The following is a 12,953-nucleotide window of genomic DNA, read 5'->3' as shown; positions in this document are numbered from 1 at the left end:
TTTGCATTCAGTTACATACTAAATAGGCAGCCAGTCTGGTATAGTGGTTAAGGCACCAGCCTGAAAACCAGTAGATTGTGAGTTATAGTCCTGCTTTAGGCACAAAGCCAGCTGGGTGATTTCAGGCCAGTCACTCTCTCTTAGCCCTAGAAAGGAGGCAAGAGCAAACCACTTCTGAAATCTTGCCAAGAAAACTGCAGGGACTTGCCCAGGAGTCAACAATGACTCAAAGGGACAAAAAACAAAAACAAAAAACAAACATATTATATAGTGGAGGGGTAAGAGTAATTACTGCAGCTGCTGTGATTTTCAAGAAAAACTTCTTTAACATAAGCCTAAGTACAGGAGAAAACAGAACACTGTACATTAACAGGAATGTGCAAAACATTTCAAATTCAAACTATATCAATTATGAAACAGTTGTTTCTAGCTAGAAACAATTTTTCTTGTTCAAAATGAGCGGCTTCCATCATTTTGGAGGAATTTCAATTTCAAATCGGCTCTACTCCAAATAGCTATTTGGGGCACAAAATAATTTGAAACAATTATTTCAAGGTAAAATATTTCATATTTGATACATAGAGGTCACTATTAGTCCTTAACTTTGAACTTTGTTCCAGTTCAGTGCAAAGGTGGTATCCAACTAGAGGTTAAGCTCTCCTTCCGCCTAGGAAGGCAGGAAAACCTGAATGACAGAATCTATTGTTATAGACCTTAGGCCTTTCTTTTTCTAAAGCTGAACTAAATAGTTAGGCTCAGTCATAACCAGGTGCAGCCTTGGGTGCTTCTTCTGCACTAAGCCATAAGCAATCTATGTTCTTTCCTTTTTGCAGTTTGAAGGTGTTATGGGGTGTACAGAAATGGTTTCCTAAAGGGTAAAAGCTAGGGGGAAAAAACCTTCTAATCTCAGGGTCTTTTTTTTTCATGATGGTGCCAAGAATGGGATATTTAGGCAAAGCAAGAAGAGTTATCAGGAGAAAAGCGAAAGAAGAGCAAAAGTTAAGAGTTAAATTGGAGTGTGATTGGAAAGGAGGAAGAAGATGAAAGGAAATGTTAGGTGTCAAATTTGGAGAAATGAGGCAGAGGTGCTTCTAGGTTAAATGTGGAAAGGAAAAAAGAAGGTGGAAAGGATCAAGATTAGACTCAGTTGGAAGACCTGCTGGCAAGTCCTGACAGTGGTGGGGAAACACTTTGTGAGCTTAAGGATGTGGGGTTGAGAACCATAGATTGGGGTTACAACACGTTGAGGTGACATGAGAGGTGGCTGGAACAGAAGCAGCTGGAAATGCTAGTGGTGCTATAACTGGCTAGCTCAGATAGACTCTTTTGGTGAGTTGAGACAGAGTTGATGCAGAGACTCTCAGCAGTCAGTGGAGCTGAAAGACCTGCAAGATCTGCCCAGGTGGGCTGTTCTGTATCTGACAATGTTGGCCTCACTATTATTTTGTAGCACTAGGTGTAGGTATGGTCATCCAAGCCCCACAGCTGATATAATTGGGTGTATGCACCAATCAGAATGCCATTTGGAGACTGATGCATTGGAGTCAGATCTACCTCCAGGAAATGGTACCTGTATGAATTGCCTTGCAGAAACATCAGAGACTAAGCTGAACTGGTTTCTGAAAGTCTGTTGATAATGAGCCCTTGAAAGAAGCTGATTCCCCCATAAAACTTTTGGGGAGGGTGGAATGGAAGTAAAGAAAGTTTTAGGAATGTGGAAAATTAAATGGAGTATGACTGGAGAAGGAGAGAAAGGGATACCTATGTCAGATGAGAGCTTGAAGAGCTTACATGGTATTAGTTGTGGTCAGAATTGAAGAATGATGTCCCCTAGACTCAGGTGAGAGTGGGGTTTGGAAAAGAGACTGAGTATTTAAGGAGGATAGTCAAATTAGTTTGGAGTGTGACAGGATATAGGGGGTTGCCAAGTGCTTTTGCAAGTGTAATTTCCCAGATGATTTTGAGGGTTGTGGAGGGGGATGAGATAGGTCTCTCAAGGGATGGTGATAGGTGAGTAGCAAGAGGAAACCAAAGAAGAAGGGAAGATTGGGGTAATGATGGGCAGAAATGGTAGAAGGTAGGGTGTAGTCTGTTCTTGGAGAGGCGGGATCAATCATTTGAGGCCAATCCCCACCTCTGTCCCTCTTGCCTCAGCTTGAGAGCCAGGTTCCAAGGTTCTTTGCTCTGAATGTTGCTCCTTAATGCCTACAACAGATCTCTCTTCATATACTATTTAATTGTGGATGAGAAGGCAGACCTGACTTCCACTACCAAAATCTGGTCAAGTGAAATAAAGGCCTCTTGGAAATGTATACTCTTGGGGTGGGAGGGACAAGTATGACTGCTGGGTTCTATTTTCTGACCTCATTGCAGGGTTGGTGGTGGAGTTCCCCAGACTCATAGTGCTGGGAGGCTTTAACCTGCTATTCTAGATCACAACTCAAATGAGTCGCAATATATTAGACCTGGTTTTTGTGATCTGAGAGTAGACAACATCAACATCTGTAATTTGTCATGGTCAGATTATTCTCTGATTGCTACTGAGCTAAGTGGTGCCACCAATCTCCACAGATTGGTTCTGGATAGGGTTGTGCTTCCCATGGAAAACTGGTTTGTAACTTGGGAATTTTTTTGGACTCACACCAAGGCTGGGGGGGAGGTGCACTGTTACATCTGACATACCAGGCATGCCAGTTCCTGGGCAGAAATCTCTTCATTGTCACTCATGCTTTGGTCATCTCCCATTTGGATTACTGCAACTAAATCTACATGGGACTGTCCTTGAGAATCACCTGGAAGCTTCAACTGGACCAGAATACAGTTGCTCAAGTAGTAACACAACTACTTCATGAGTTGCACTGGTTACCGCTTGTCTTCTGAGTGCAATTCAAGATGCTAGTTGTCACATTTAAAGTCCTATATGGTCAGAACCTGGGAATCTGAGTTATTTATAAAAAGGTCTATTTGCCATGGTTTCTGCCAGACCAAAAAGATTAAGCAGGGTAGGTTATCTTCAGCTCCCTTCCCTTAGGGATTGTTATCTACTTTGCTGGATTGGAGCAAAATATAAACAGCAAGCAAGCAGCAAATAAACAAACAATAAATAAATAAATAAATATCAAGTTTTACAAAGCAAAAACTTTGTACACAAACTTAAACTTGCCTTCAAAGGCTGGTGAATGTAGGAGAAATAGACTAAGTCCAAGTCTGTCAGAGTGGTTCCTATCCTACTGAAATATGCAAATGATGGGAGTAGTTAGGGAGAAAAATCACAACTAAAATGGAAAACTAGAACAAAAACATGTAAACATAAGATGAGAGATTGTCTTGGATAAAGAAGAGAAAAAAGTAAAAGGAGAGACTGACCAGTTGTGAGATTTCCCTGCCTTTCTGGGCGTGGAAGAATTAAGCATGTAGTTGGATGCCTCTAAGCACTGAACAGGGAAAGAAAATTTCTCTCATTGGCTGACAGGATTATATTATTACTGTTCTGCTCTTACCAACGTAAGAACATTTGGAAAATACTAGAGGGTTACTTTCTTTTCTGACTTCTTTGTACAGCCCTGTTATCATCCCCACCGCTGGGATTCCTAAAGATGAGGACAGATCTTCAATGGCCTGTAGTACTGGCATTTGAACAAGGCTAATTCTAGTTACTATAGCCTAGTTTCTAATTTTTAAAATCAAGAGGTTGACAGCTAGACATATATAGGTGTATATAAGTGCAGCTGCTCATTTTAGTTATTTTATTTTCATCAAATAAAAGCAGAAAGGCAGCAGAAGCAAACTCCATATTTATAATGGGAAAAAGTAGATGACTTCATACGTTCTAAACCAGTGTTTTGTTCCCATAAATTTGGTTGTACTTGTTTGTCTTTTCGTCTATTGTTCTTTTTTGTACTTTGCCTTTACAGATAGAATTTGTCTTATAAGCTACTCTGGAAGACATTTGTAAAAATCACCAAAAAATGAAGAAAATTTAACATTGTAGAAAAATTAAATAGAAATATGATTATATCGTATTAGAGAGATCAAGCAGAATCAAATCAAAGTGCACACAAAAGAAAATATTCTGTCCTAACCTTTGTAATTAGGTTCCAAATAAACAAAGGCTTGTTCATTTCAGTAATTTGCTATTGCTTTCTTCTGGGATTCTTTTTTTTTTTTTCTTCTCAATCTAACCTTTTTGGAATTTTCTGGTCTCCTATCCAAGCACTAATCACATCTGATTCTGCTTAGCCTTCTGAGATGAGCAAAGGCCATTTATGTGTTGCCGCTTGCTGTACTCTCATTTAATTAGTTTTTAATTAAAATTTTAAAAAGGTTTGATTGGACAAGGGGCTTAGGAGGCCCTAAGGAATGTATCCAGGTGGTCACTGATGCTTTTAGGCACAATGTTTGAGACCTCAACATTTAGAGTGTTTTGTATGTATAACCTTCATAACAAATATGTCAGATAGCTCTGTAATGTAATGCATTTCTTAGGTTAATTTTCAAAATTATCTGTTTCAAGAACTTAATTGTGATCCCAAAAATGGTTAATAACAGAGCTACTTTAAACCATACTGCAACATTAATTTTTCATAAGTATGCATGGATCTAAAAATGTTATCATTTGCTCCAATGCTACAAAGCCACAATAAAAACTTGAATTGAACCTATGTTCAATCTCAGGACTGTGGACATCAAGGTCTTCAAATACAGGACAATTATTTATTTAACTACATCTGTATACTGGCCAAATTATCAGCACAGTACACCCCTACTAATTATACAACACAATGCATCTACTGTACTGATTCTCTAAAGGTAATAGTATAGTGTACTATTACATTAGCAAACAAGGTTGGTTGTCTGCTGACATACTGTATTTAGTTGAAGATAGAAAGAAAGGAGAAGGCAACAGAGGCAAAGGAAATTTAGCCCAGTAAAATGCTGAGTTCTAAGGAAGAGCAAGAACAGACAAACAGTTATATTGAAATAAGCAATGCAAAGAAATTAAGGATAAAAATCAAATAGCAAGGACAAGATGTTTAAGAAAATTACAAAAATCTAGGGAATTTTTATAGATGGGTACAATAAAGGAAGGTGAAGATCAACTTGCAGAAAGAAGACATCAAGAAGAGATGATATGAATATGCTGGATAAATTGTACAAACAAAGAAAAATGAAATTACATGGCCCCATAAAGTACTGCTAACACCAAAGTTGCAGGAGTTGATGGAACACCATCAGAACTGTTTAAAATCTTATATAATGATGCAGGTAAAGTACAGTTTGTAAGCAGGTTGTGGACAACATTGATTTTACAAAGGCTTTTGACTATGCAGACCACAGCAAATTGTGGTTCACACAGTCAACCTCCCATGACACTCTATAGCAGACCTCAGAGTGACTTTTTCAGAAACACAATTCTCCAAAATTACACTCAGCAGTTCTGAGATCACAACCACCTGTTTTTTTAGCAACCTGGGATGTAATCCATCTGGTTCCAGAGACTTAGATTCATTCAGAGCAGCTAGGAGTTCTCTCACCAATCTCTTACTATTTTAACCTGTGTTTCTTTTCTAACCCCCAACGTGTGGCTTCTGTCAGATTGGGCACCTTTTTCTTTTTGCAAGAAGACAGATCCAAAACAGGAATTAAGCAGTCCAGTCTTCTCTCAATTGTCTGTCGCATCCTGCCATCTTCCCCAATCACCAGAATGCTTTGACTTTCATCTTCTTTCACACATACCTAAAGAACTTTTTTTTGGGGGGGGGGTTATTTTTCGGCATTCATTGCAAGCCTCAACTCATTCTGATCCTTAGCCTTCCTGACCCTACTCTTAGAGATTTGGGCTATTTTCTGATATTTTGCTTTTGTTATACAGGTAGTTCCCAGATTAAGAATGAGCTCTGTTCCCAAGGTCTGTCCTTAAGTCAAATTTGTATGTTATCCAGAACAGTATTATTATATAATAATGTATAAGTCCTATTGTGTAATTAACTCGAACCATTGTGTATTTAATCTGAATCATTGTGTATTTAACTCAAATTTTGCTACAATAGGCTCAGTTTTAAACTTGAGTCTGTAAACCAGGTGTTCTTAACCCTGGGACTACCTGTATGTCCCTCTCTCAATTTTTTAATCTTGTCCTTTTTGTTTCTCAGCTCATCAGACAGCTCTTTATGCAACCATACTGGTTTCACTGGTTGCCTTCCATTTTTGTTTCTCTTTGATACTGTTTGTGTTTGGCTCTTAATTATCCCATTTTGGGGGGAATTTCTGAACCCGCCTGAACTTCAATATTTTCATCCATGGAATCTTTCCTATTTTTCCCCTTAGCTTACTGAAGTCAGTTATCTTGAAATCTAGAACACTCAAATGAAACTCAAACTTCAAACACTCAAACTTCAGGAAAAGCAGGTGGAGGAATTTTGTATAACAATGTTCTCATGGACACATCATAATCTTGTCTATTTTATGCCAGCTGCTCATATGCTCTGCAAGGACAGCAGAACTGTTAAAATGCCTATGTGCTGCTAGAATCAAGTACCTCCTTGAGAGCCCTTGGGATTTCCTGTAACTTCTATTTAAAATGCTACTGTTACAACCTCATAGAGTTGTAGGAACATGAAATTATTTTGTGCAATAGACACCAGCATCCCTATGGTCCTTCTTGCCTGTGGCAGAATTGTGTCACTTCCTGAGAGCAACTGAAACATAAGGAGCATCACCTTAAGTACTAGTGGAGGGAATCTCTTGAATATGAATATACACAGAATGGGCACTGTTCTACATTGTGTTGTCTCTCTCTCAGGGTTTTGTGGAGGGCATATTGAGCAATTCATTCATCATGATCATTTAATATTGTTCTTTGCAGATAAAGATAATAACTGTACAAAATATTTGTCCTGTTATTTTGGATGCTTTTCAGTTTAGGGACTGGAGGAGGGAGGACACAATATGGTGTTGGAATGGCAGCTCTTTAATGAACTCTGTGTAACCTTTTATTCATTTTACTTGCTTTATTTGTTTATTCTGCTGAGAAAGGCCAGAAAATAGTCTAATCTGTAGCTCCGTCACTGAACCAGGGAATGACAAAAACTGGGAAAATAAAGACAAAAACTTCTGGGAAAGAGAAAGAAAAGACAAAGAACAAGTCTTTATGCATCAAACTTACACAAAGGTTACAACGTGGATGACTACCTGCTGAAATGTGTAAGTAAAGCCAAGATTGTACATTCTATATGTATTTTTATTAACATAAATGATCTATCAGTTGTGATTTGGAAATAGAACCCAGAAAACAACTTTAGAGCTCTTTTCCTCCCACAGGTTGAAGTTGAGCATAGAAAGCTTTCTTACCTTCCCAGAGCTCCCTTTCTGATATAGCTGACTTTCTTGACACAGGCCAAGATGATCACCTTACAAAAGAATTTATGGCTGACTTAGTGGCTAGGCCATGTCTGCTAAAAGCACACACCAATAATTTTTACCTTGAGAATAAAATGAACTCCCTAAGAATTTGAGGCATTTGCACAAAGTCAACCAGACAGTCTGATTCCATTTGTAAAAACTCATGATACTGAACTAAAACAGGAGTAGCCTGCTGCTACTTTTGAAAAGCAAAACAACACCCTGTTTTCTAAGAATGTGTCCCAGGTACACTTCAATTCTCCAACACTGTTCCCTAAGGGAGGGTTTAGTCAAGAGTACTTGTAACTCCAAAATAACCAGACTGAGCATTATTCTAGAAAAAGAATTGGGAATCTAAGAAAGCCACCATTCTGTCCTTGAGCCAACTTCTTTATTAACGGTCCTCCTAGTAAATCTGCACATAGTCAAATGGTTCCAAGTGCAGCAGGCAGCAGAGTGATTTTATGCCTTTGTCATCAGTCAACAATACCTTCTATGTTACAAAAAATGAAATCTTTCTTACACATTTTTAGATATTTCCCATCCAGGTTTTCTATGACAAAAAGTATATCCTCTTTTTAAAGTTCTATCCCAAGCTGGACTTGATTCCATGAGAACTAAAGGCAATCTACCAATGCCAACTCCTACTGTTCTTTGCAGTCCAATACCCACACAATTCTACAGAAATAAGTCCAGACAAAAAGAATTCACAGGAGGCATTTGGCACTGGTCTGGTTAACCCCTTTGTAGTATTACCAGATCATGAACAGGAAGAAATCCTGAGAAGACTGGATGGCCTCAAACAAACACTTTTGGCTAACCCAGCCAATGCTTTCAGACATATAATATCCAGAGTCTGAAGTTATGCTTCACTCTAACTTGACCAAGATTCTACACTGGAAAGCAAGGCCAAAATACACAGGCATCTCAAGATATACCATCTGGATGATCCTAGAGATTCTGTCCCAGTTTATCAAAATTTGGGGTTGTTGTCAGTTAATAACCCTTATTTTGAGGATCTTATTAAACTAACCCCAACAGCATGCAGCCCTGCAACTTGGCAGGATCACTCCCTGTCTACTGAAAAGCCTAAAGATAGAGAAAAGGATTTGGTAGCCTCTGCCTATAATTTCTCTTATCAGAAAGTCAAACAATGTAGAGGAGGAATCCATGACCTAGTAAAACCCTGGCACAGCCACAATCCCATCTTTAAGAGATCTCTTCTGCACAAGACACTCCCTTGGAGGGAGATAATAGCCTCCAAGGCTCAATTTGACAAAACTGTAAACTTCCCAAAGGAAGATCAAGCTGGAGGAATTCAATTGTTTGATTTAAAATGATACTTGCCTCCTGCTCAAGACCCTATAACCCTTATTTCTTGGAATACTACCAGATGAAACAATAGGAGAAATGATGCTGCCTTTGCAAATGTCTTATCCAAATATGATATAATTTTAATGCAGGAAACCTGGTTGGCAGAAGGCCTTACCTTCCATGGTTACATCAATTGCAAAACCAACTCCAACATCCAGAGGGAGGATGTTACTGCTCCTTGCTATCTAAAGAAGCAGTTGATAATAGTTTAATAATAGACTGAATGAGGATGAGTAAGTTGAATGAAATTGACACGTATACAAATGGCAGGAGGGCCTGGATACCCTGCTTTGGGTTTAATTGTATACTAGATAGGGTTGTGCTCTCCTGAAAAAGCAGACCTGCAGTTTCAGCTTTGAGCAAGAACTACATTTGCACAACTATATCTAAGTATGCCAACTGGGACTGTTATTAAGCGAGTCACATCTGGCAATAGGTATTTGAATATTGCCTACATAATAGTTAGATTATGGGTAGGTTGTGCCTCCCTATCTGAATCTTTACTCCCTTATCTTATCCAACTTGCTGAGATTGGTGATACCAATTCAACCACTGGGCCAGATTTAATCTCCAATTCTTGCTTCAACTGTCAAGAACTCCTACAGAAGATCTTGAAATGGCAGTTAGGCAAACTGTATTCTTTGAGCTACCAGTATACAGTGCTTTACTTACTGACTTCTCACTGTTTTCACATCTTTCACTCTATATACAATAGTTTGAAAGTCAATTCACAGACATTTCAGAATAATAATGGCAGCTGCATTATTTAACTGTATTTTTTTTTATGCTCTGGCATTAAATTAAATTTCTTAGCATCAGACACCGCACTTTGATGGATTCTAATTTGACAGCCAGCAAGTGTAAAATGGATCCAAGCACTGACTCAGCTTCAGATTCAATTCAAATATATCACTTCTACCGTCACTAATTTTCTTTCAATCAAATATGTTCTGCATATTTTCCATCTTAATGCCAGAAATTATTTCAATATACTTCAGAACTCTTCCAGCTAGTCATTCTGATGTTTCTGGAGCCAAACTGGACAAAAAGTGGGGAGGCTATAGACCCAAACACTTATATTGAAAAGATGAAGTAATTTTCCAGAAAAGGTTCAACTTGAATTAATTGTGTTCTTAAAAAATCCACAAAAATGTAGCTTCATATCTGAATAAAAGAAAAAACCTTTTAATTTAACAGCTCCTAAAACATTTAAGAACATAATATGAATTCTTTATGGATTTGTGCAGAGCTGAAAAATGAAATTACCTTCTTTCAGGAAATCAGTTATATCAGCTTGGTATCTGTTCCCAACCCTGATCTCTCCTTTATCAGCTAGAAGAGTCTTCTGTTGTGGATCATACACTAGTGAATAAAAAAAGAAGTCCTAGAAATAAAAAAGGACAGTAACTTCTCTTATTATTCCTGCAACTTTGATTCAAAATAAATCCTCTTCTAACTCTTCTTTTATAATCAAAATTAGAACTGGAAGCCAGGAAGGTAAGATTAAATGTATCAAGTCTGTAACAGTGAAAAAGTAAACATTTTTTTCAGAGAGCATTTTTCTAGACAGAAGTGCATAGTTATAATGTATAAAAATATTGGGAACTTTAGTAATGTAGTATTCAAAGCAAAATTTAAGTTGCTTAAATGGAAGGCTGAAAGCCAGCATACAAATTTAGTATTCTCAAAATTGCTAGTTCTGTGTTTAGAGCTGAGGAATCTCAATGCAAGAAAGAAACTGTAGTATTGTTAGGTATTTAGCTTGCTAGACAAACAAGACCATTTGGGCAAACTGAATCTATAAGAAAAGCTGACAGGAGCCAGGGAGCACTTGATTTGGAATGAAGCATCTCCTAGGGTATAAATGTTCTAGATCATACAAATGGGAGTAGGATACAGATAGTACATGGCAGACAGTCGAAGAAAGTAAAGTTCTGTAGGGAAAAATAAGAATGCTTCTTAGAAAAGAACACAATGAACAAGTGTTTAAAAGTGAATGAAATGGGATTCTGTGTCAAGCTAGGGAATGTAAAGATTGATTGTAGATTGTACCATATATAAAGAAAATTCGTAAAGAAATACAGAGTGAAAGAACTGAGCTGCTTTAAAATTGGACTTTTGGCTTAAATGGCCTCTAGGATTCCATGTTTTATGAGAAAAAAGGCTCTATGTAAATCAAACAAAGTAACTGAATATATTAGACCACTGTGTTTATAAGAGTAATACTTCTTTTGGAATTCTTATTTTTTCACAATTATATGATGTATGCATACAAGGATTTGCAGAGTTTTGGATTCAAAGACAAAAAGTTGCTTTGGAATGCATGGAGTATGAACATAGTATCTTTTAAAGAAAATATCTTTTCCCAGAAAGGCACAACCAGACATATGGATAAAATTACCCTTATGAAGTATAAACTTAATATTTTACGTAGCACAATTAATAGCACTACAAATGCTATGAATATTTGTCTGAAATTAGAAAAATGTAAGAATATGTTAATCTTACAAAATATATACAAGGCAAAGAAATGTTTGTTTGTTTATGTAAAAGTATTCTGGCAGCAACAATAAGGCTGCATTACATCTTCCTGGGAATAGGTCCAGTAGAATCCAAAGAGGCTTATTTCTGACCCAAAGTATGTCATCAGCATATGCACTTGCAAGAGAACAAGAAAAAAGTATCACTAGCTTTTGAGGAAAGGCAGTAATATTAAGTGTCAAGGAGTAAACTAATAGTGGAAGGATTTTAGGAATGCTTAACATTATTATATCAAACTAAGATGAAGAGAGAATTTTCAACTTTCTGTATTCACTGAAGCAGAAATAATTAGTAATGACCATTTTTTGATTATATGCCATCAAGTTGATATTGACTCTTAGCAACCACAGAGATAGATCTTCCCCATGATAATCTGTCCTTAACGTGGCCTTTCAGATTTCTAATGGTGCCCTCATTGCCACTGCAACTGAGTCTATCCACTTTGCTGCTGGTGGTCCTCTTCTTCTCTTTCCTTCCACCTTTCCCAGCATTTAGAGCCTTCTCTAGAGAGCTGGGTCTTCGCATAGTATCTGTATGCAGCTCTTTTAAAGAAGAGGATAATTTGTCTGAAGTAGGATAATTTGAGCCTGGTCATTTATGCCTCAAGTGAGAACTCTGGGTTGATTTGTTTGATGATCCATTTGTTTGTTTTCTTGGCTGTCCACTGTATTCTCAGGAGTCTTCTCCAACATTAAAGTTCAAAAGTGTCAATACAATTCCTATCCTGCTTCTTCAAAGTCCAACTTTCGCTTAGAGTGTCACAGGTAATACCTTGCTTGCACAATTCTGATCTTTTTAGGTATAGACACATCACAGCATTTAAATATCTTTCCCAAGGCCTTCATGGCTTCAGCATATTTCTTGACTGCTTGTTCCTTTACTGCTGATGGCTGATCCTAAAAGGCAGAAGCTATCTACCACTTCAATATCTTCACTGTCAATATAACCAGTAAAATATAACCCATTTAAAATTAAATATTAATTTTGTTTCCAGCAGCACTTTATACAAACTTTTATCAATATTTTGCTACAAAATATTTTAAAGTATCTAGTTTATTATAAAAATAACAGATTCTTGGCATGATGTAAGCATAATCCTTCTATATAAAATTGGTTTATGTACATACTTTGGGTAGAAAGATAAAAGTTCTGCTTTACTAAACATATCAACCCATATGATATTTAAAATATGGTCTTAATCAATTAATCTTCATTATTACAATCACTGACCGGCAAATGGAATAATCAACTTCATAAAATGAATAAAAGAACAAAGTCATTAAACCATGGTATTTATGGAAACATCAACATTATTTAGAAAAGACAATAAAAATGCCTTAATGTCTAAGTCATTTCTTGCAAATGACATTTACTACACTGCAATAAGTACAGATACCAGGATATTAAAAGTACAATATAAATGCTAAAGCAAAATGACATTAATAAAAAAACTTTAAGAGTAAAATACTCAAATTCTACCTATTGTATGTTAGACTATCGACTGAATATACATATATATCAGTCTGTGTCTATATAAATGCATACAAGTAAAATTATATATTGGTCAGTGACAAATAAGACAAAGCTATCTCTCTCAGCTGGCCTTTTGGCCTCCAGCTTCCTTTTCAATAGAGCAT

At 37.1% G+C, this 12,953-nt stretch overlaps 1 protein-coding gene and 1 long non-coding RNA gene across 10 annotated transcripts in view; one reads left to right on the top strand and one right to left on the bottom strand.

Annotated features, from left to right (window-relative positions):
* The window catches only part of MTA1 (metastasis associated 1), a 155,768-nt gene that overhangs the window by 126,397 nt on the left and 16,418 nt on the right, over positions 1–12,953 (bottom strand). For all 9 annotated transcript variants that reach the window (XR_015798316.1, XM_025171966.2, XM_088153133.1 and 6 more), the window contains one exon: positions 10,042–10,159. Coding sequence is in view for 8 of the 9 variants with exons in the window: in XM_025171966.2 (XP_025027734.1) it covers positions 10,042–10,159 (118 nt within the window). In the remaining variant the exon portion in view is untranslated. The remainder of the gene's footprint in view (positions 1–10,041; positions 10,160–12,953) is intronic.
* LOC148214111 (uncharacterized) overlaps positions 1–12,953 on the top strand; it is a 50,954-nt gene that overhangs the window by 22,841 nt on the left and 15,160 nt on the right. The window lies entirely within an intron of this gene.

This window comes from Python bivittatus, unplaced genomic scaffold (assembly GCF_059951505.1).
Source record: "Python bivittatus isolate LINGU-HERP-01145 unplaced genomic scaffold, Pbiv_v1 ctg000700_np1212, whole genome shotgun sequence".
NCBI classification, from domain to species: Eukaryota; Metazoa; Chordata; class Lepidosauria; order Squamata; family Pythonidae; genus Python; species Python bivittatus.
This window is presented reverse-complemented; position numbering and strand designations above follow the sequence as displayed.